Raw genomic sequence first — 25456 nt, forward strand, 5'->3', positions numbered from 1 at the left:
AACACTTTTCTGTAAAAGTTTTATAGTTTTACATGTCATACTTATTTTATGTCAGATTTACTATCCATTTTGGGTTAATTTTATATAAAGTGTGAGGTTTAGATCAAGGTTTGTTTTTTCCTACAAGATGTCCAATTATTTCAATGCCATTTATTGAAAAGACTGTGCTTCCTCCATTGAAATGCCTTTGCACCTTTCTCAATTGCCCACTCACTGGCATATATTCAAAAGAAATGAAAACTGATAAACAAATATATGTAGAAGAAGCATGTCTACAGCAGTCAAATGCAAAAGGTGAAAATAACCCAATGTCCATTAATAAATGAATGGATGGAAAAATTTCAGCATACACATACAGTGGAATATTATCTAGCCATAAAAAGAAATGAAGCACTAATACATACTATAACATGGATAAAACTCAAAAACATTATGCTAAGTGAAAAAGCCAGACAGAAAGGGTCACACCTTGTATGATTTCACTTATATGGCATATTCAGAATAGGTAAATCCAGAGAGAATGCAAACCGGTGGTTTCCATGGGCTGAGTGAAAGTACAATGGAGGAATGGAGAGCAACTGCTTAATGGAAATCAGGCTTTCTTTTGAGTTGGTGAAATATTTTGGAACTTGATAGAAGCAGTGATTGCATAGTCTCGTGAGTGCACTAAGTACCACTGAATTGTTCACTTTAAGATGGTTAATTTTATGTTATATAAATTTCACCTAGATGAAAACAACCACCCCAAGTTAGTATACCTATGTGGGTCTATGTTGAACTCTATTCTGTTTGATTTATATATATATATGTCTACCCCTCTTCTAATACCATACACTATCATAATAACTATAGCTATAATTGTAAGTCTTCATATTAGGAAACATGATTCTTCCAACTTTGTTCTTCTTCATCAAAATTGCTTTAACTAATTTAGTTCCTTTGCCTTTCTTTATAAATTTTGGGATCAATTTATCTATATACAAAAAGAAAAAAAGACTTGCTGGGATTTTCATAGGAATTGTGTTAGCCTATGGATTAACTTGGGAAAAACTGACATCTTTTCTATGTTGAGTTTTCCAACTCATGAACATGGTATGTCCATTCATTTAGGTCTTGATTTATTTCCTCAGTATTTGATAGGTATCTTCACCTAAATATTGAATTTTCATTTCTTGGAACAATTGTAAATGGCATTGTGTTTTAAAATTTTGATTTCCAATTATTTGCTCTATGAGTTTATTGCCATGTAGGTGTTGTTTAGATTAGTTGGGATTTTCCTTATACACAATCATGTCACCTGCAAATAGGGATAATTTTCTTTTTAGTGTGTATGCCATTTACTTATTTCCAACAGTGTAATAGTGTGTTGAATAGGAGTGGTGATAGTGTTCATCCTTGCCTCATTCCTAATATTAGGGGTAAAGCATTTAGTCTTTTATCACTAAGTGTGATGTTACCTGTAGATTGTTTATAAAACCTGTAGGCTGTGAAGCCGCTTGGTCCTGGACTTTTGTGTGTCAGGGGTTTTTTGATTACTGCTTCAATTCCATTGGTAGTAATGGGTCTGTTTAGATTTTCTAATTCTTCCTGGTTCAGTCGTGAGAGGTGATATGCTTTTAGAAATGTATCCATTTATTCTAGATTGTCAAATTTGTTGGCATATAATTGTTGATAGTATTCTTTAATAATTCTTTGTATTTGTTTTGTCAGTTGTAAACTCTTCTTTATCACTTTATTTACTTGGGCTCTCTCTATTTTTTTCTTGATAAGTTTGGCTAAAGGTCTGTCGATTTTGTTGAGCTTTTCAAAGAACCAGTTCTTAGTTTCATTGTTCTTTTCAGTTGTTTTTTTTTCCATTTCTATTTCATTTATTTACACTCTGATCTTAATTATTTCCTTCCTTCTATTTTTATGTTCTTTTGTTAGTTCTTTTAGATGTAAAATTAGATTGTTATTTATTTGGGACTTTTTTCTTTCTTGAGATAAGCCTGTACAGCTATGAACTTCCCTCTTGAACTGCTTTTTCTTATATCCCATAAATTTTGAAAAGTTGTGTTTTCATTTCCATTTGTTTCAAGGCAATGTTTGATTTCCTGTTTGATTTCCCCTTTAATTCATTAGTTTTTTTAGTAGCATGTGTATTTGTGTTTTTTTCCAGTTTCCTTCCTGTAGTTGATTTCTAGTTTCATGCCACTGTGGTCAGAAAAGATGCCTGATATGATTTCAATTTTCTTGAATTTCCTGGGCTTGTTTGTGGCCTAATATGTGACCCGTTTTAGAGAATATTTCCAGGTACACATGAAAAAATGTGTATTGGATGAAATGTTCTATAAATGTCTATTACATCAATCAGGTCTAAAGTGACATTTAAAGCTATTATTTCCTTAAGTTTCTATCTGAATGATCTATCAAGTTAGAAAGTTTTCAGTTATTTCTTCAAATCCTCACTCTTATTTCACTCTCCTTATGGGACTCCAAAGATACAAACATAAAATAATTTTGTTACTGCCCCAAAGGTCCCTGAGGCTGTTTAATTTTTTCAACCTTTATTCTCTCAGTTGTCAGACTGGATAATTTCTATTGATCTAACTTCAAGGGCATTGATTCTTTCCTCTGTCATAGTTATTCTACTATGAGCCAGTTTTTTTACTTAGGTTATTATATTTTTCAGTTCTAAAATTTTCATTTGGTTTTTCCTTGTATCATCTATTTCTTTGCTGAAACTTTCTAATTTTTTCTACCATTTGTTTCAAGTCTGTAATTGCTTATTGGAGCGTTTTTATTATTATAGCTTCTTTAAAATCCTTGTCAGGTAATTCCAACATCTGTGTCTCATCTCAGTGTGGTGTCTGCTGATTACCTTTTTTCATCTAAATTAAGATTTTCCTGGTATGATGACGAGTGTTATGTTATGAGAGTCTGCTTTCTATTTTAGTAGGCAGTCAAACTGTTTAGATTCTTAGCTCACTTTTACGGACTGTGGCTCAAATGTCAATTTAATTGTTAAAAGCCTTTTCAGTGGTATTTTGTTCTGCCCTCCCCCCCTCCGCCCCCATAGGCTACCTAGAGGCCATTCTGAAGCTGAAGTGGTATATTATACCAGAGTTCAGTTCTCAGACCTCTTTCTGTATTGATTCTGATCAGTTGCACACACAGCATTTAGAGGTCTGCCTGAGATTTCAAACACGGGTTTTAAAAATCCCTTTCTCTAACTCCCTCTTCTTCAATACCCTCCCTCAGCTCTAGTTGGAACAGGAAGAGGAACTGCCTCATTATTGCAGTGTGGCAATGGCAGGTTTGTCCAAAGTCTCTGCGGTTCTAATACCAATTGGGAGAGGTAGGGGTGCCTTCATTATTTCAGGGCAGGTATTGTGAGTGACAAAGCTATATGCTCAATCTCCACAGGGAAGGGAGGGAAGCAACTTTTCATGATGTTCACCTGGAATAGGGTAGATATAATCAAAACAGGGATTTTGTTTTTTCCCCGTCCACTGGTATTTCTAGGTTGGAGGATTCTTCAGCACCCCTAACTAAGATACACAGGAGGCAAAACAAACAAGCAAACAAACAAACGAAACAGGAAATTCACTCTGTACAGGATTAGCAGGAAGAATAGCGCATAATGTGTTGACTACACCTTATCGAGAAACAGAAGCCTGTAGTTTAAACCTAACACATTTTCAAACATTTAATGCACATTTAACTCACATCTATAATGCTACTTATTTATTGGCAAACTAATGATTTTGTGCTTCCAGTGGCATCTGCTCATATAAATTCCTTTTATAAAAATGATAAACCAACTTTTATTCAACAATTTAAATCTTGAGAACAATGTAATACTGTATGTTCTTATGTAAAAGGAAAGCATAACATTTGTTTGAGGAAAAGAACTCTAGCAGTGAACACTTAAAGAGATTATTTAAAGCCTCTATGGGATGCAGGCTTTGAACACAGGAAGGACTCCTTATAATTAAAAACTTTCTCTTAGGGTTCAGCTTTATTTCCTGTTTCACCCATTATGTAAGTACAAAGGGCAAGGCACTGGGTCCTTTGGTTGCAAAGCCAAACATAGTATCTATCCTATCCCTAACCCTTTAAACATAATCAACCCTCTCATATGGCATACTATAAAATCCCTCTATTTCTAGGGATACTTGTAGCTTCAAGACATGGTCTCCTTTACCAGCCCTGACACTTCCAAGCCCAGCAAGTCCAGCCACTAATCACTCCAGGGCAAGAGGATTCAGGCCAAACCTCAAAATAAAATAAATAAAACAAAAAACCCTCCAAACAAGCAAGCAGACAAAAAGCCGCCAACCTCAGGTAGATCTGAACAAGGGAAAAATCCAAAGCCACAGGGCTAGTTCATTGGCAGAAAGTTAACTAGACTTCTTCCAACGATCCTAGATGGCCTTCGATATGCATTAACTTGATAGAAGAAATGATGGTGCATGTGCCTATAGAGTGTTGGATTTTTATAGGTGATATAGTTTGTTTAACAATGAACAATGGTTATGCCCATAAAAAAAGAGAGAAATAAAAAGTACAGCAGTTATGGGAAAGACAAGAAATAGTTGAGCGAAAACAGTAACAAGCAATGGTAAAAATAATGACCTCCCTCTATCCATTCAGATATAGTCTTTATCCGTTCAGATGGTTCAACATACAAAAATTCACCATGTAATACGCCACATCAACAAGATAAAGGAAGAAACCACATGATCACCTCAATTGATGTAGAAAAAGCATCTGAAAATTCAACTCATTTTCATGATAACACTCAACAAAGTAGGAACAGAAGGAAGTTTCTCTATACTGAAATCTCTATGTGTTTCTCTATACTGAAGTAGATGGCCAATATAAAAATCAGACAGACAATGTAACTGGAGGCAGGAGATGGAGAAGCTGTATTCTCTCTGTCAAAACAAGACCAGGAACAAATTGTGGTACTGACCACAAACTATTTATTATCAAATATTATAATAAAGCTAAAGAAAGGCTCTAAAAGAATCATAGTGTCCAAATATAATGTAAATAACATGCCTGATAGATTTAAAGTTCACATAAAAACATATTTGCAATGTTAAACTTAACTGGTAACCAAAACTGTGGACTGATATCAGACATATTATTAGGGAAAGATGTGAAAAGACAATGCTGGAAGTAAAAGGAAAAGAAAAATTGAGTGGATGACAGGAGAAATGTTAAAAATTGTTAAAGACAGATGAGAGGAAAAAATAAAAAGTAACAAAATCAGGGTTAGGATCCTGAACGCAGTTTTTCGAACTATCTCACAGAGATAAAGAGAACAATTAAATCACTATAAGGAGATAGAAGAGAACAACAAAAAAGGAAAAACAAAAGCTCTCCACCAGAAGATTCAAGAAATAAAACGGAATTTAAACCTAGACTAGGAATGCTGAACAACCAACAAGGAAGCACGTTATCTGATCAGGAGTAAATAAAAGGAAGGTGGAAACAGTGTAATGAAAATTTATAAAGAGACACAAGGATGACAGACACCTTTGAAGAAAATTTCTGAGTAGGAACCTGAAATTCTAGAGAGCAATGTGAAAGCTGACCTGAGAGTACTGGAAAGAAACAAATCACCAGGGTTAGATGGGATATCAATAGAATTAATTCAAGCCACGGAGACAGAATCTGTCAGAATCTTAACAAGAATATATATCAACAAATATGGAAAACAAAACAATGTCCTGCAGACTGGAAACATTCAACATACATCCCAATCTTCAAGAAAGGAGATGCCAAGGAGTGCAGTAACTATAGAACCATTGCTCTAATTTCCCATGCAAGTAAAGTGATGCTCAAGGTGATGTAGCAAAGATCTCTACCTTATATGGAGCAAGAAATGCCAGTGGTTCCAGTTGGATTCAGAAAAGGAAGTGGCCCTCAAGATCTAATTGCGAGCACTTGTTGGATACTAAAGTGCTCCAAAGAATTTCAGAAGAAGGTCAGTCTGTGTTGCAAAGCCTTTGACTGCATTGATCATGAAAAGCTATGGGTTGCTCTAAGAGAAGTGGGAGTGTCTCAGCTCTTTATTGTTCTGATGCAAAATCTGTATTGTGGACAGGAAGCCATGATCAGTACAGAATATGGAGGGACAGAATGGTTTCCTCTAGGCAAAGGTGACAGACAAGGGTGCATTTTATCTCCGTATTTGTTTGATCTGTACACAAAACATACTATAGTATCAGTACTTAAGATATTCAGATGACACCAACTTATTGGCAGGAAGTACCAATGATTTGAAATGACTTCTGATGAAAGTGAAAAAATAAAAGGCCAAAGCAGGACTGCATCTGAATATCAAGAAGACAAAAATCATGACTACAGAAATAATACACAACTTTAACATAAATAATGAAGACATTGAAACTGCTAAAGATTTTGCTTATCCTGGTTCTGTCATCAAGTCAAATGGAGACTGCAGCCAAGAAATCAAGAGAAGTCTAAGACTGGGAAGGGCAGCAATGGAAAAATTAGGAAAAATCATCGAAAGCAAAGATGTGTCATTAGAGACCAGGGCTAAGATCAGCCATACTCTTGTGTTCCTAATTATTATGTATAGATGTGAAAGTTGGACAATGAAGAAAGCTGATAGAAAAATATGGAGTTATGTGCAATATGGTATTGGAGGAAAACTCTGCAGATACCCTGGACCACCAGAAAGATGAACAAGTTGTTCCTACAGCAAATTAAGACTGAAATATTATAGGAGGCAAAAACGAGAAAACTGAAGCTGTCCAACTTTGGGCACATCATGAGGAGGCAGGATTCTTTGGAAAAGGCAATAATGTTGGGGAAAACAAACAAGATGGATTGACTCCATAAAAGAAGCCATAGGCATGCACCCACAGGAACTGAGCAGGCCTATGAGGACAGGACACTGTGGACATCCTTCAGTCATGGAGTCATCAGGAGTCCAAGATGACTCAAGGCACAAGACACACAGACACACACAGACACACACCCTTGCCACCATAACCACTTACCACTTCTTGTTCTTTCCTCATTGAACCTGTTTATATTTTAATCTTGGGTAAGATATTCTCTTTCTCAGTACACTGTTCTTAGTTCTCAGAAATTGTCTGTTTTTCTCTGTTTGATCTCATCCCAAGCTAAAAATTTCTTTCACACAGGGAAAGATCCTGAAAGTTTCTTCCACTCCAACAGTTTTAAACACTTAACAAATATCTTAATATAGGTAAGTTAATGACTTTTCCTAATGAGTTAGTTATTACCACCCCTGGTTTTATTTTGTTTCTCATCCCTGATGGGCTATAGAAATACTCCTAATGTTTGGTTTGATCTCATGCTCAGAGTACTAGCAGACGAATGAAGTTCACAGTTATGTTCTGGCCTAAAATGTATTTTAAAGAATTTGTCCTGTCCAAGAAAAATGGAATTAGACACATACTATGTTGGAGTGGAGGGTTTCTCCACAATCTGAAAGAGATGTTTAATAGTATCAATAATGCATTCATGTGTAACCTGGTCACTTTCTGCTCCAAAGACCATCCACAGTCACTGGAATCCATACAGGAAAAGAGAATTTGCTATTTCTCCAACTAGTCTGTTATTTTTAAATGAAGAAACAAAACAAAACACAAATCTCTATCCTCATTTAAAAAACAGAATAGTTGTTCCTCATTTTCACATGTTTGTTTTCTCTAAAAAGAAAATTATCAACCTACCAATTTCTAGTAAAAGTCATATTTAAAACAAATAAACAGCCTAGCCAGGTGTGGCTCAGCAGTTGAGCATCAACCTAGGATCCACAGGATCGCAGTTCAATTCCCAGTCAGGGCACTTAAGGTCTTACTCTCTTATATGTTTATCTATAAAGTGAGCATGTAATATTGGGTTGTTTTATTTTTTAAAACACCGATGTGAGAGAGAACCATCGATTGGCTGCTTCCTGCACACCCCCTACTGGGGATTGAGCCCGATCCTGTACATGTGTCCTGATGGGAAATGGAACAGGCAACTTTTTGGTGCACGGGACAATGCCCAACCAACTAAGCCACATCAGCCAAGGCAATGTAATCACTTTTTCAAAACCACATAAACAGCTCACTCTTCTGATTAAACTCTCTAATCGATTTCATTAAACCAGTGAAAAATCATTCTTTTTAAAATAGCTGCCATGTTTAAAAAATACACTACGAATAAATATTCCAGTTAGAGAAGGCATTTTTGATTCAGAGAAGATAAAGCATGACTGATATCTTTAACCACTAACAAATAAAGGTGTTAAAAATACAGTCCTTGACTTTAAAAAACTTTTAGAATACATAGAAAAAAAATGACCATAAATATTAAGTAAACAAAATAAAAACATAAAATAATTTTTCTAAAACTTTTTTTCTACTAAGACTTTCACTGTCTCCTTGAATATTAAAAATCACTTTTTCTTTTCTTTTTTTTTTTTTTTTTTGAAGGAAAAAAAAGAAAAGCATAGAGATAAGAATTTGTTAGCCCTGTCTGGTGTGGGTCAGTGGTTAGAGAGTCAGCCTGCGTACCGAAGGTCAGGGCCCAGTCAAGGGCATGTACCTCGGTTTCAGGTTTGCTTCCCACTCCCCAGTAGGGGCACGTGGGGGAGGCAACCAGTTGATGTCTCTCTCTCTCACCTCTTTCCTCCCTCCCTCCCTTCCACTCTCTCTCTGAAAAGCAATGGAAAAAATATCCTTGGGTCAGGATTAAAAAAAAGTAAAAATTTGTTAAATAGTAATATTTGAAACTGAAGTTAAGGTTCAAGTGAAATGCTGTTTTGCTATAGCCTAAAATATTTAAAAAGCCAAGGTAGTTTTAATTCATTAGCATGAATTACAAGTGAAATTCCCTAACACAGAACCAGAGAAATCAGCACACAGAGGATCAAATTTGCACTGTAGGTGAAAGCACCTGGCCACTTAAAAACCAAGAGGAAAAAAAACTAAAGCAGTTTCTAGCTACAGTGTGGGGAGCTGAACTATGTATGACCAAATCATAGTTTAATTAGAAATTTTGTTGGGTAAGATTTTAATAAATATGTGGAAATGGAAAAAACTCAGACACCATAGTTATTTCCAGTTTAAATGAGGATGGTAGTTCTGCACCACCAGCTGTTTATAGTTCACTGAATGAGTTTCTAGTTGATAGGAGATAATTACTTCTTCTCTACAGGAGGTAAGAGTTTCTCATTCTACAGACACTTCTGATGAATGGCCACGGGAGTATGAGACCAAGACAACATGCCAAGATGAGTTTGGTTTTTAATGATCTCTCTTTAAACACCTGACTTTCTATTTTTTCCTATTTAAGTATAAGAAAATGTGCACCTTAAAATATATAAAATCCAGTCACTGGCTAATACTCTGCTGTTAACCTTAAAAGGAAAGCAGAGTGATTGTACACAGAAAGTATACCATCAATAGTAGTGAAAAGGAGAGGCATGGTAATTTCAACTTGAGTGCTAAAGAATTCTACTTACTAACATTGTTTCCCCCTGAAAATGATTCTATCTGTAAGTTCCTTATCAGTTAATGATGCCTCCATTATCCCAGTGACTTCATCTCTTTAACCTACTTGGAAGGGCCTATCAATTCTGTATTCCCAGTCTCTCTCAAACCTGCCTCTTCACTTCCAATGCAAACTGCCACATGCCTCAGTATTTCTCACTTGCTTTATGGTCCTCATATCCTAAATGGTCTCCTTACTCTAGTCTCTTCCAATACTAACACAGTTTAACCAAAATAGTACTTTCAGTTTAATATCACTAAAGCACTCTCATCATGCCATGCTCATGTGTAAAAACCTTTCAAAAGTAGGTTGTGACTCCAAAAGAGAAAAAGTCTTATGGCAGATGAAGAAAAAAAAATTCAAAAGTAAATCAATTCTATCCTCACAAATATGTAAGACTGAATATGTAAGATTGCGTATGGGTATTAATAACTAAAAGAGAACAACAAAAAATGAAGAGAATAATTTTAAAAGGGCTTGGGCCTTGGGGCTTACCCTTGATTTTTCTTTCCTACTTGTTATTAAAATGATTTTTATGCAATAAATGAAATATTTCAGTAAGCATAAAGCTTAACCTGAACCCAAGGACCTCTGCAATCTGGCTCCCAAACCCACCTTTTTCCAGCTTATTTTCCATCCCTCCTTTCACATAACCTAAAATTACAGACAAACTAAAATATCCCATATCTCATTGAGTTCCTGTGTTGCCCTTTTCCAACTATGGACCATTGCTCACATCATTTGCTCCAACTAGTGTGCTTTTCTCCATTCTGTGTGTCTAAATCCTACCTAATTATCCTTTAGAGCTTAGTTCAAATAATACCTTTTCCACAAAACTATCCCTAACATTTTCTTCCTCCAACGAGGATTTCATCTATATCTCTCATATAAAATGAAGATTTTCTATTTTGCATAGTAGTTGTGTGTGTGTGTGTGTGTGTGCATGTACCACATGCACATGTATAATAATAACCCCCTTTAGGGCAGGGGCCTTGTTTTAGCCATCTTTGTATTCCACTCAAGGCATCACAGAGAGTCTGTCTGAATAAATATGTAAAATGAGTGAATAAGTAAATAAGTACTATCAAAAAGTAAGGGCTAGGAAGACTAAAAACCAATAGCAACTCTTTCATGTTTTTGTTTTTGGTGTTTTTTTAAATATATATATCTTTATTGATTTCAGAGAGAGGAAGAGAAAGGGAGAGATAGATAGAAATGTCAATGATGAGAGAGCCGTCATTGATTGGCTGCCTCCTGCACGCCCCCGATTGGGGCTCGAACCCACAACTCGGGCATGTGCCCTGACCGAGAATCGAACTGGGATCTCCTGGATCCTCGGTCAATGCCCAACCACTGAGCCATGCCCGGCCAGGAGCAACTCTTAGTTTTATTATGATTTTCCTTCATCACTGAAGTTTATTTCTTAACCTAACCTTCTTACCTGAAGATATGTTATTCTCCGCTGGACCAGATCTGTCAAATCTTTGGCCTCTTTTTCCCTCCAATCACCTGCTCCATCTGTTTGACTGAGGTAGTATAGATCCGTCATTATAGACCTATGAAAGAAAACATTGGAGGTCTTACTTATTTGAACGTCATCATAGGATTATGCAAACATAAGAGTCAGATTCTTCATAAAGATTGGTGCTCACACTGCTGCTGATACTCATCTTTTATTTTTTATCAAGGCTATGAAATTCAACAACTAGTCTTACTGGTAAGAAAAACCTACCTTCCCTCACCCTCAGCCAGTAGGCTGTATTTATTTCCCAACAAAGAACACAACAGAGACTAGGGGGAAGTGGATATCCATGGCAAAAAAAAAAAAAAAAAAGGCAGATTAAACATAAAGGAAAGAAATTAAGTTGGTGCCAGTATTTGAATACTACCTTTTTGTTTTCTCTACTGTCATTTCCTGTCCCCTCTTAAATTTTCTCTTTATACTTAACACTGAGTGCCTGGAAAAGGATCAGAGAAAAATTTTGACACAACTTAAACAACAGGCTAAACCAAGGTTCAGCAAACCTTTTTCCATAAAGGGCCAGGTAGCAAATATTTTAGTCTTTGTGGGCCTCTGCTGCTTTTAAAGCAGGACAGCTGCCATAGACAATATGTAAATAAATGGATGTGCCTATGTTCCAATAAAACTTTATTCACAAAAACAAGCTATAAGCCAGATTTGGCCCTTGGGCCATAATTTGAAAATTCTTGGTCTAAACTAATAAAATGATTATTAAGACACTTTCCCATTTTTGAGTAGCATCAGTAATTTCAATTATAACATGCTGGATTTCCTACAAAGTAAACTAAAATGCTCAGTACATTATAAGAGAAAGTTTAGGGCTGGTGCAGATGGTTTCATTTATAGTGCACTAAATAAAAGCCATGACTTACCTTTACCATAAAAAAGCAAGACTTCTCTCTTTCTCTTATACTCTCCACCAATCTATTAGCAAACATTTAGTCAATTTCCAACCACTTATCACCACTGGCATTGCTACCAGTCAGCACTAAGTCATCAACTGAGCCACCATCTTTTCCCGCCTGCATTATTTCAGTAGCCTTTGAATAGGTCTATACCCTGCTTCCGCCCTTGCCTACCTCTACAGCCTACTCTCAGTAGAGCAGCCATATTCTATTAAACAGTCAGTCATATAAGGTTACTCCTTTGCTATTAGCATTGAATGGGATCTTCATCCCACTCAGTCAAATCCAAAGTTTGACCTACATTCCCCATTACTTCTTTGATTTCATCTCCTACTACTGTCTTCCTTGCTTATTCTACTTCAGCCAACAACATTACCCCTTGAACATGCCAGGCATGTTCTTACTTGAGGGTCTGTGCATTTGCTCTTCCATCCCCTGGAATGCTCCTTTCCAGGATCCATCCACATGGCTCACCCAAATGTCCTTCATATGTCCCCTTCTCCATGAGGCTTTCCCATACTATCTCACTTAAAAATTCAACACCCAATCACCATCATCACCCTTTGATTTTCCCTTTTTCTTCCCCGCTTTATTTTCTTTAAGCTGTTATCATCTTGCAACATACATCATTACCTCTTTATTATATTTTTGTCCCCCTACTAAAATTTAAGCCCCTGAGAGCAGAGGTTTTTTAAAAAACCGCTTTCTTTTTAATCACCATTTATAATGGAACCAGCTGCATAGAAAATGTACAATAAGTACCTTTGAGTAGGTAAGTGAATGAAAAAGTAGCAAAAGAAAAATTTCAAGAATTTTAATGAGATAATGTTGATAATTTTTACCTTTCACAAATTCAATTTTGTGGGAGAAAGGTTTGGGGAATAATCTTTACTAGTTACAGCTCCACCTTCATCACTTCTCTACACTCTTCTCCACACTTTGTGTTAACGCTTCTGTTAAAGAATTGCTTATATGTATGTGTTTTTGCTTGTGAAAATTATAAGTTAAAAACTTATTTCTATTTGTCAGAAAAGTATATATATAAATAAAATATATCATACATACACTTCTAGAAATCACCTATGAAAATGGTATTAACTAAAAACATAAAGCATTGGCTTGAGGATAAAAAAACTATTTAAAGAAAATAGACCTGTAATGTTAAATAATAAGAACAACAATGATGCCCTGGCCTGCATGGCTCAGTGCCGTGGACTGAAGGTCCCAGGTTTGATTCCAGCCAAGGGCAACGAGCCTTGGTTGCAGGTTCCCTGTCCCCAGTTGGGATTAGTGTTCTTATAAAAGAGACCCCACTGAACTCCCCAACCTCTTCCACCATGTGAGAACACACGAGAAGGAGCTGTCTATGAACCAGAAAGAGGCCCTCACCAGCCTCCAAATCTTCCAGCGCCTTGTTCTTGGACTTCCCAGACTCCAAAACTATGACAAATACATTTTTGCAGTTTATAAGCTACCTACCTAGTCTTTGGCATTGTTGTTATAACAGCCTGAACAGACTAAGACATTGTTATTTATACTAAAATGCCTCAGAATTGTTTCAGAGCTTTTACCTCGCTTCTAAAGAGTATCTACGAACAAGTCTACAACTAAGAGGAAGGGTCCACTGGGTGTGAGAGTAATATGTGGTACCGAAGGCAAATCAGAAAATAATCCAAAACCCACTGCCTTATAGCACCCTGAAGAAGGAGATTGATCAGCAAGGACTCATTTAGCAGATGATGAAACCAGCTCTCAACAAGAGCAACTTATCTAAGAGTACATGACATAGTTTGTTCACTTTTATTCCTGGCTCTTAACTAGATTAAACCATTGAGTAACAAAACACTGGTCACCACAGGAAAACTAAAGTCTTATTTACTATCATAAAAAAAATTAGAACTATACACAACTAACAGAGAATACTTGATAATAGCCCCTTTGAATAAAGCAAAGCTATTAATAATATACAAATAAAATTAAAAATCATAGCCCCAGTTTAGAATATCTACCCAGCTAACAGTAGAACAGCTTTCACAGTGCTCTGGAACAACAGGGTCATCTGTGAAGCATTTTAGGCCTTTCTTTAATGGGTCAACATTGTCCACACACAGGATGCTTCACAGCTTTACTATTTCCATGTGCACGCTTTTAAACAGGGTGAGAGTCTAATATGTCATGCTTTATCTTTTTTATATTATTACTCTCACCTAAGATCCAAAACATTTTCTATTTATGAAAAAGAGTAATTTTAGTTGGAAAAAACAAATCTACAACTTACTGGCTCCTTATGAAATTAACTTGTAGTCTTACACACACACTGAATAGAGAGGTTTAACTTTTAAGTTTTTCCAAATTTCAAAACTGAGGCCCCTATGAACTATTATGCAGCCTGCACTTACTGGGGAAAAAGTCATCACCCACAGGAAACTGCGTGAGTTGATCATGGAAACACATAAGCAGTCTTTAATAATAATGGTGTTATAGGGCTAAGCTGGAAATTTATTTAAATTATTTTCTCAGTTTTATAAGTCTCTTTCCTATCAATCTCATCACACTTATTATTTATATTTCATGGGTTTCGTCATATCCAAACATGGTCATTTGATTTTTCTTACCCATCCGACAGAAGTGATCACAAAACTTTTTGCACCCTGGCCAGTGTGGCTCAGTGTTTAGAGCATCAGCCCATGCACCAAAGGGTCTGGGGTTTGATTCCAGGTCAAGGGCATGTATCTGGGTTGTAGGTTCCCAGGCCCCGGTCAGGGCTCGTGCAGGAGGCAACCAATCAATGTCTCTCTCTCACACAGATGTTTCTCTTTCTCCCCTCCTCCCTCCTTCCCTTCCACTCTCTCTAAAAAGCAATGGAAAAAATATCCTCGGGTAAGGATTAAAAAATTTAAAAAACTTGTGCAAGCCTCAACTTTAAATAGCAGTATTATTTGTGGAGATGTAGTACAGTGAGATAAATAACCAGTCTATCAGCAAATGCCTGTTCAAGGAAAAAAGGAAATTCAATATGCTCTGCATGGCTTTACATTAAACATATACATAAACATAGACAAACAGCACTACATTTCACTGGCAATAATTATATAGCCTCAAGCAGGTAAAAACTACATTCAATCTAATTTGGAGAAAAAAATTCTTTGAAATATAAAAATCAGCATGGCTTATGCTTTCATATCATAGTAATCAATCCATTCCTTTACCACTGGGAATGAAGCTCATCTCAGTACTTTTTAATAAATTAGAACAGTGAAAACATAAAAGTAAATGTTTTTACCAAGTTACAGCAGTACTAAGTCTTGGCAATTAATTATTCATATGCATCCCAATCTGTCTAGAAATGGAAGAGCCAAACATATAACTAGAAAGCCAGCACACACATACACACAGTACACAACAGTCAACTAAAATTAAGTTTGCTTTTTAAATATTTTTTTCTTGGCCTCCCCATCTGAGATCATGTAAGGAAGACAAGTCCAGAAGATGACGTTAAATTCAAACTAGTTCTTTGATGATTCAATAATGTTTAGAAGTTACCATCCTGCACAATTTATCATCTTTTGGCCAAAGACTTGAGAATAATCAAACAGAACGTTTTATTTGTGGCTCATTATTGGTAAACGCAGTGACTGAAAACCATTCTACAGAAATGCTCGGTCTTTAGTGACTCCACTCTGAAATCAAATCTCCTAAAGGCGACCCAAAAGCTGGAAATCTGGCTATCTTGGTTTTGACTATGAAAATAAAAAATAAAAAATAAAAATAAAAAAAATAGAAGGTGGTTGGTAAATCTAAAGGCTTGGTATGAGGCCAGGTCAAAGTCTGGGAAATACAAACCCAGACAAAGTACCAGCAGAACAGTGCTAGCCATTTGAGGGTAGAGTGCAGGTGCCTGAAGACAAGAGTAAAATATAACAGTTTCTATGACTAACAGCAAGCCAGCTATGTCAGGCAACAAATCCTCTATTTCAAAAGCTGGGCTACATTTATGTTCTTTGTATTTTCTGTTAAATTTCCCATTTTTATATTTTAACATTCACAAAACTCCTTTTAAATGTCCTACTCTATCTCAGTTATGCCATTGAAGAACCACAAGAAGAGTCTTTTGCTTATACCTGACTCAAAATGTAAAAGAGAGAAATTCCCTGAGGGCCAGCACAGAACAGATGTAATTCAGGAAAGAAAACCCCAAAATGAAGGAACTAATACTTATTAAAGTTAAAGTCACATGAACTGTAAACAAATGATTAGATATATTTAGTAAGTAACAATATTTTTTATTATGCACATTCAATTAAAAGAAAGTCCATTCTCCCTCCATTGCTTAGCATCAGAATTACACTCCAGGTCGGAAACACTATGTTATTTTTAGGGATTCATGTATAACTGTGTCTTAAGACTACTTTTAAATACAGGGATCACTAAGTCCTCCAAAGTGAATCAAACATGAAGTCAAGAGTATCGAATACAAAAAAATCCTTCCGTGTCAGGTTTTCTTCTAACCCCATGCTTCCTATTGGCATGATCTGCCCTCCATCTCCTCCTCTATACATGAGTAGGCTTCTAACAGATACTCTCTCTTTTGCAGAACTCTGGCTATCTGGAGTTGAAATTAACTAGAGCTTCCAGGTTTATTCAGGGCAAATATTTTTTCTCCTGTAACCTCATCTTCACAACTCTTAGGATTCTCAATTACTGGAGAATATTTTGACCTCAATTACATAGTTTTCTCAAGTTGAATAATTTTCATAAATCCTTCACTGGAATAAGACTTTGCTTTTACAGAAATACACAAAGTAGAGTGTGGAATAATCAAAGAATGCACACACCTGCCTCCTCACCCAATAAAAAAGACATAGCTCACTGAACACTAACTAAATAGTGAGTACCTAGCACTGAGGGATAGAGAAGGTGTTTAAGTTAAGAGTTGCAGTTCTCAGAGGATTACGATTTGTCACGGAGAAAAGCCAAATTAGTACACAAGAAACAATAATCTCCATTTATGAAAGCTATCCTTCTAGCAAAACTCAAGTCCTCAATTACTTCTGACTCCCCCATCTTCCCACATAAGATCTATTACCAAGTCTTGGAGCTTCTATTTTTCACACATTTATCCCTTTCTCTATATCCCTACTGCAACTACGCAAGTCCAGAAGCTTATTATCACGTATGTGTACTTGTGCAAAATTCTTCTAATTTCCTGGCACCAGGCTTTCTTTCACATGGCTTTCAAAATAAGCTTTCTAAAATGCATCAATAAGACTTGTATCTAAGATAGACGAAGAATGCTTCAAGCTCAATAATAAAACAATTTCCCCCCCAAATTAAGCATGTGATTTAAATAAATATTTTACTAAGAATGGTAGATGGATGGCAAATAAACACATCAAAAGATGCTCAACATCATTAGTAAGGAAATGCAAATTAAAACCACAATGACATACACTATACTGCTATGAGAATGGTGGTGGGGGGTGGGGGTGACGTAAAAACTGAGAACACCAAGTGCAGACAAAAATACAGCGCAATTAGAACTATTATACATTGCTGGTGACAATGCAAAATAGTTTGCAACTTTGGAAAACAGTTTAACAGTGTCTTATAAAATTAAACATACATTCAACTTATGACCCACCAATCCCACTCCTATGTATTAATCCAAAATAAATAAAAACATGTTTCAACAAAAATATGTATGTTACTGTTTATAGTGGCTTTATTCATAATCAACAAAAAATGAAAAACAAACCAAATGGCCTTTAACTGGTGAATGGACAAACTAACTGTGATATATCCATACAATGGAATATTGCTTAGCAATAAAAAGGAATGCACTATCAATACACAAAACGGCATGCGTGAATCTCAAATGCATTATGCCAAGTGAAAGAAACCACACTCAAAAAGCTACATAGTGTATGTTTGCGTTTACATGAAATTCTGGAAAAGGCAAAATTATATGGACAGGAAACATCTGGTTACCGCCAGGGACTGGCAGTGGGGGAGGTGCTGATTACAAAGGGGCATGATAAAATTTCTTGGGGCAGTAGCAATGTTCTGTATATTGACTATGGTGGTAGTTCCAAAGCTGTGAACATTTGTCAAAACTCATAGAACTATAGACTAAAACATGTACATTTTATCATATATAAATTATGCTGCGATAAAGTTGATTCAGAAAGAAAGAAAAAGAGAATCGGTGTTTCTATCAGACAAAGTTCTAAGAAAGAAACCCCTTCTGAAGAAATAAAAGCCCATATGTTTTTACCCTATAACTGTTGTCTTTCTGAGCCAAAATATGATGAATGATTCATAGGGAAATCTGAGCAAAACTGATAGACAACCTCTGATTTCTCAGAGAACATAGGCTTTCAGTCCAGAGACAACCTAGACACTATCATCTGGGCAAGTATAAAAATGAAATAAAGATTTTTGTATAATGTAAAAATCATCAGAGGCAAGCATAAATGTCTGTCTTAATTCTTACACTTAAGGACTCTGAAAATTATCAGTAAGATGGCATATTCTAGATATATACAAATCTTCTCTATTTGTACATTCATCAAAGGTTATTTCTCTAATGTTTGGTGGTGCTTTGCTCATTATTTATACCAGCATTCTAATCTGGCTGCCTGGAGTTAAATTACTACCCTGTGAAGTTGTGTCCCAAGTTCATTATAATTTCTGCAAAAGACAGCAAAAGAAATTGGCCTTTATACTTTGGGTACCTTTCCATTTTTGTTTTCTGTGAAATATTATTATGTAACATATACTAAAAGGCAGTGTCAGGAATCATAATTCAACTTACAAAAAATTTAACATTGATTTACATTAAGTATTCAGGGCCTGACTTTTTCCATTTGTACACTTGTACAGTGTTTCTACATATAGTAACAGGACATATGCACAAAATATTCTTTAAATAATTACTTTGATTTAGAGAAGACCTAAAAATTAAATTCTCAATTTAATTAAATCACCCAAACTTTAAACATTCCATCAGAAGTCAACAGTCAAAATTTTCCTTTAAATATCGCATAGTCTACCCAACTCAAATCCTCTTCAGATTTGGATTTTCCTATGAAACTGAAATAAGTAAAGCACGCAAGCACGCAGTTCCAATTAACAGAATCTTGGTGTCTAGAATCAGCTTTAAGGTAGAGAAGCATTAAGGGCAGAATTAGTCATCATTTGGTCTAATGATCTAACAACTACTTAATTGCAGACTAGGCAAAAAAGTTCAAAGGGTCTGTTGAATGTGTGGAATAATAATTCAATGCCCCTTGAATTTCACATTGTCTTATTTCTATAGATTCATTAATGTTAAAATGATTCCAATAAACTGATCGATTTTATTTGTAATTTCACTTAAATAGCAGAGCAATATTTCAAAATCGCTATAATATTGCTAATGATGTTAATATATATGAATCCTGTGGTTGTAGGGTAACTCTTTTCCTCTTCACAGTGGTAGGTTATGTTAATACAACAATTTTTCATTTATTGTTCACAAATGAGACAGTAATTGCCATCACAATCCTACTGGGAGTATAGACTTATAAATATAATAGGGCTAAGGATGGTTTTCACTGTATTTATAATGATCATCAGACACATTTTGCCCTGCATGAATAAACTAGCACTAAAATGTTTTCTTTTCTATGTAATATAAAGTGCACATTTTCAAAAATGTGCAAACAGAAGAAACGAACTTAATTAGGCAGATTTCTGGTTCTTCTTTCTTGCAACTAAATGGAAGAACAATAAACAAAATGCTTCCTTTTATCAAAAACCTGTTAATCTTTAATTAGAAACCCTAAAAAGAGGCTATTTTAAAGATTTTAATATTTGAATTAGAAACATAATTGCCAGCCTCAGCATGAGTTCCAATATATTGTAATATAAAACTGCAGACTCCACTTCAAATATCGATTATATATGAAGGAAATTTACAGGAAGATTTCCAATGTATTTTTGGCTGACACCACTACCTTCACAGTTTACTTAGGATATAGAGATTTCTAGAAATGTATTTTAAATAATATTTACCAGCTGATGAACTACATTTGGCAATTATTGTCCTTTGAGATCTCGGGTATTCTCCTGCTCCCAAATATGGTAGGTTATCATTTACCATTCAGCAGGGCAATGACCGAAAGTTCCAGTTTCCCATTCTTAGACTATAATCTTTACTAAAGCCCAAATGAAATGTAAAGTAAAAAGAGTACCTTTCATGATGCCCCAAATCTGACAGAAATTCATCTATGTGTCTTTGGAGTTCATTTCCTTCTAAGTTCTTCAGTTTCTTCAGTTCGCTTTGTAGGAAAAACCAGAGCTCTTTCGCTCCATTTTCAATTCTCCTCCTCAGGATTTCGTGATCCTTCCCCAGACCTGCAGTCAAAGAATTGAGAGTACAGCATTTCCAATACTTTAATGAAAGGAAGTTTTCAGTTATTAGTGCTAATATCAATATATTGAAGAGAAAATATACTGTATAATCACTTACCATTTCTAGTTTGTTTCTTATAATTTTCAATTTGTTCTTTGGCCTTCACAAGCTGCTCTTCTAAAGCACGAATTCTTCCGGAAGCTGGCCCCTGGTCCATAGGGCCTTCTGGTATCCTGTAGTTCAGGGAAGAAGATGTAAACATTTAGCTTATAAATTACTCAACAAAATACATGCTTCCTAAAGTTACATGCTAAAACATACTTATTGGTAACTCCAGAAGTCACTGAACCATATAATATATTAGAAGTACCAAATGAAATTTTCTCTCCAAAGGTATACAATAAAACGTAAACACTGAAATGATACTGAACAAAAGCAGAAAAAAATAATCTAGCTCTGAGATCTTCTCGGACTTAAGGAACCTTTAGAACTCTCTCCTAAAAGCTCTCATCATATTGCTTAGAAAAACTTTGCCTTCAGTAGCAAAGTGGTCAATCCTTCATTGGTGTTGAGGATAACAAAGGTGAAGGAGAGGGTGACGAAAAGGTTTAAAGGGAATAAGAAAACACACATCTGAACATGTTGTCTATGTTCAAATATCAAATATAAATTATTTCTAAATTAAGCATAATATCAGGCTGTGTAAATCTGTGCTCTAATTCATGAACTCGTGATCTTATATTCCTAAGCATTGGTTTCATAAGGTAAGACAAGAGTAGAAGATAAAGTATATCAGGAAAAAACTGAAGATTAATGTCCTGTTTGTTTGTATCAGAAACAAAAAAATCAGTCAACAACACAAAATGTTGGAACACAGCAGAGGGAATCCAGGATCTCTTGCTTATATAAGCAATCTATCTATAAAACTTCCTTCCCAACTGTAATAGTTTCTAACATGTTTTGTTTGTTTTTTATTTGGGGCAGTATTCTGTGCTCCATTTTGGCCATAAAAGATATTTACATCCTAATCCTGGAATGCTTCTTTATATGACAAAAGAAGCTAGAAACACGTGACTAAGTTAAGGATCTTCGGATGGGGAGACAGTCTTGCATTATCCAGGTTAGCCAAAATTGTAATCACAGGGGCTCTTGTAAGAGGGAGGCAGAGGAAGATTTTACTACAAAAGACGAGAAGTTAGTGTGGCTATCAGCTTTAAAAATAGAAAAAGGGGTCATGAGCAACAAATGCAAGGAATGTACCTTTAGAAGTTAGAAAAGGCAAGGAGAAACAGATTGTCCTTTAGAGTTTCCCTAGAGACTGTGGCCCTGATAAAACAGTTGGTTTTGCCTCAGTGAAACTCATTTCAGACTTCTGTCCCCACCCCCCAAATATAAGAAAATAAATTTCTATTGTTTTAAGCCACAAAGTCTTTGGTATCTTCTACAGAAGCAATAAAAAACTAATACATACATACAAACATTATATATATATTTGCAAAGTTATTGTTTAGATTAAACAATGACTAATTTTTCTACTAAAATCTATTTAAATGAGAATGTTTATAAGAGTACTTAACACAGTGTTTGTCAATAAACTTTATCAGAACTACTGTTTCTGGGCTCAGTCACTTTAGAGATGAGCTGTAATCTCAAAACATCTAGGATATCTATTTTAACCATCACAATCACGTCAAGGAAATTTAAGTTTTAAATTACACTTCACAGAACTTCAATTCAGATGTCAACTTAGTCCTCTGATGCAAAGACTCAAATACAGATTTTTTTATACCTTTTCTAACATGTTTTATATAACAGATGAAACCAAATTAACTATTAATTACCTACACCACTTCAGAATACATGTTAAGTAAAGAACCTCTTGTTATAGCTATACCAGAGTAAATAAGGTATTCTATAATTTTCCGTGAAATTGTATATATTAACACTGAACAGAAGCATAAAAAATAACCATGCCCCAATCATGAGTGTACCAGGCCACAGAACTTGAATTAAAAAGCCTTCATTTTCATACACACAAAGTGAATAATGATAAAATGAATAGAGTTGTTAGGTGCACAATTACCCAATTTATGAGCACAAATGTGTATACATTCATAAATGAGGCATTTCTTGGTATATAGTTTTTAAAACTTGGCTCTTAATTTCTTTCTGAATTAGATGACTGGTTTCTAAGAAATAATTTGAAAACAGAATAAAACTATTACCTACTGAAATTTATTTTGGCAGCAATATGCCACAGGACAAGGATGTCCTTTTCTAGAACATACTTCAGGGACACAAAATTTCAAAAAATAGATATGTCTAAGTTCTCCTTTTTATCTCATTTCTTCACATATTGGTGGAATAACATTAGGAGGAAACAAGCATGAAAAATAGCATAAGATCTTTTCAGCGGAGTTCCATTAACTACTAAACATAATTTAATTCTAATAAAACATAAATGTATTAGTGATTTATATTACATTATTATATACAATAATCTAACTCAACTGTGGATAAACTGTAGATAGAAAAGTAATGGAGAACCTGATGAAAAAAGAAAACGTACACATAGAATCATTCTTTCCACACCCCAATTTGAAAAGTCAATCAAAGAACAGTCTCTATCTGAATATTTAGGGAATTGTGTTTTTTTAAATCATACTCACTATGTAAAAAATAGATGGGACATCTGGCCAAGATGCAATAACAGAGATCATATTTACCATTATGCCTGAAACAAATAAAAATCTACACACAATCGATGAAACAACGGTTTAATAAAACTTGAATCAGGAGACTAATGTCAGATAGAGGGCAAAACAGGTGGTTCTCTATCAGGGGAAGGGCAACTAGCAACTATTCATAGACAAAATACCTTTGTGAAGATCCCAGAATACAGAAGTAAGGCTAAAGCCATCCCTTGGACTACAAAACCAGAGGAAAACTACATTAGGATGGGAGAGGAGCAGTTTCATTTTGGTCACATTGCTCCTCCCCCAGGTCACTGCAGTGCTGCAGGAAGGGGGTCCCCCTGGGTCTATAGTTTCTCCACTGGAAAAAGGAGAGCACAAGGTGGACATCAAGCTTCCCTAGCATTCTGGATGATTCCTGGGAGGTCCACATAAGTATGCCTCAGGGCTTACTGGGAAAGTCAGCTATAGACAGAGAAGGGGGCAGGGGGCCCTCAACAAATGCACAGATCTGGCAAACTGTTCCTGCCAGTGGTGGGGCCTCAGAGAAGATTCCAATCAGAGGCTCTCATCATTTGCATAGCTGAGCCAGTGGCTCCAACTGGATAGGGAGTTTAACTGGGTGTTCTGCCTAGTTTGGGTCACCAGCCAGAGGGCTGTCTAGGAGCTCATTCTAGAGCAATTGCTGAGCATAGCCTCCAGCCCCACTGGAGTAGGAAGCCTGGCCCAAGATGCAGGACAACCATGCAGCACATCCTACAGACCAACAAGTAGGGAAGCAAGTCACTGGCCAAAGATGCAAGCAGCTGCAAAGCACATCCTATGGCCTGCTAGAGCAGGAAAGCAAAGCAAAAGCCCCACCCAACAGCTAAGCATAGCCCCCAGCCCAACCTGACCAGGAAACCTAGCCAAGGACCCAAGGTAGCCACAGAGCTAATTCTACAGACCCTTCCAGGCAGGAAGCCAAGCAGCAGTACTGCCCTACTGTTGAGCGTAGCCTCCAGCCCCCGCCTCACCAGGTTGCCCAACCAGAGACTACGGCCAACTCTGGAGCCTATCCTACTGCCCCATTGAGGCAGAGAGCCAAGTCTGCCCAACTGTGGATCATGACCACTGACTCTGCCAGACCAGGAAACCCAGACAGTGACCCTGGGCAGCCTCAAAGTCCAGCTTATGGTATTGACCAGCAGGGAAGCCCAGCCTATAGTCCTGTCCAGCAGCATAGTATTGCCAATGGCCCCATCCAATTGCTAAGCATAATCTGTAGACTCACCCAAGGAGAGGACTCAGTTAACCATGCCACCTAATCTTAAAGCACAGTCTATGGTTCTAACTGACCGATGAACCCAGAAAGCAACTCAGTCCAATTATGGAGCAAAACCTCCAGCTCCACCCAACTACGGGGTACAGATGGTAGCCCTGCCTAAACAGGAAATCCAGCAAGAGACAGCGTCAAAGAGCGGAACACAGGCCCAGCAGCGTGCTCAATTGCGGATCCCAGTCTGCAGCCCTGCTCAACTTTGAGGTGTAGCCTACAGTGTCATCTGATCAAACAGCACAGCCTGAGGTCCCATTTAATTGCACTATGGCCTTGAATGTATGTAGAATCCTGCCAATGACCCCATCAAGCCAGGGAGCATGGCTTGGGGCCTCGCCTGACCAGAGGTGATTGCGGAGCCCAGCATGCGGCCCTGCCCAATTGCAGAGTACAATCAACAGCACTACTCTGCCCTTCCAGGGAACACAGCCTATAACCCTGCCCAACCAGAGGTGATTGCTGAGCCCAGCAAGTAGCCTTGCCTGAATACAGACCCCAGCCACTGGTTCTGCTTGAATGCAGAGATCAGTCATCAGGTCCACTGACTGCAGAACAATAACACCCTCCCTAGCACCTCAGAGCACAGGCAGTGGCCCCATCCAATTAGAGATCCTGAGGGCAAGCACTGCTTGTGCAAGGCTTCTACCACCTGCCTATCCAGAATCCCAAGCTGAGCTGACTGGTGAAGAGCTTTCCCTACCAAAGCAAACAGGTAAAGGCTGGAAAAGAGACTGCTTCCTCATGAGCAGATACCAACACAAGAATACGAGGATCACAAAAAACTAGGTAAACATGACACCACCGATGGAAAGGAATAAAGCTTCAATAACTAACCCTAAAGAAATAGAAATCTATTAACTGCCTAACAAAGAATTCAAAACAATCCTCTTAAAGGAATTCAGTGAACTACAATAACAGACAACTAAGCAAAATTAGGAAAACAATGTATAAACAAAATGGGAAGTTCAACAAAGAAATAGAAACCATTAGGAGGAAAAACCCCACTTTCAACAATGGATTGATCATCCAAACAGAAAATCACTAAGAAAACACTGGATCTGATCTATACTTTAGACTAAATGGACCTTGTAGACA

At 36.6% G+C, this 25456-nt stretch overlaps 1 protein-coding gene across 4 annotated transcripts in view; it reads right to left on the minus strand.

Annotated features, from left to right (window-relative positions):
• Window positions 1-25456, minus strand: part of FUT8 (fucosyltransferase 8) — a 180740-nt gene that overhangs the window by 53125 nt on the left and 102159 nt on the right. For all 4 annotated transcript variants that reach the window (XM_016223827.2, XM_016223829.2, XM_016223826.2 and 1 more), the window contains 3 exons: window positions 20468-20583; window positions 20190-20352; window positions 10970-11084 (listed from right to left, as the gene is read on the minus strand). In XM_016223827.2, the coding sequence (XP_016079313.1) occupies window positions 10970-11084; window positions 20190-20352; window positions 20468-20583 (394 nt within the window). The remainder of the gene's footprint in view (window positions 1-10969; window positions 11085-20189; window positions 20353-20467; window positions 20584-25456) is intronic.

Source organism: Miniopterus natalensis, chromosome 1, assembly GCF_054644295.1.
Source record: "Miniopterus natalensis isolate mMinNat1 chromosome 1, mMinNat1.hap1, whole genome shotgun sequence".
NCBI classification, from domain to species: domain Eukaryota; kingdom Metazoa; phylum Chordata; class Mammalia; order Chiroptera; family Miniopteridae; genus Miniopterus; species Miniopterus natalensis.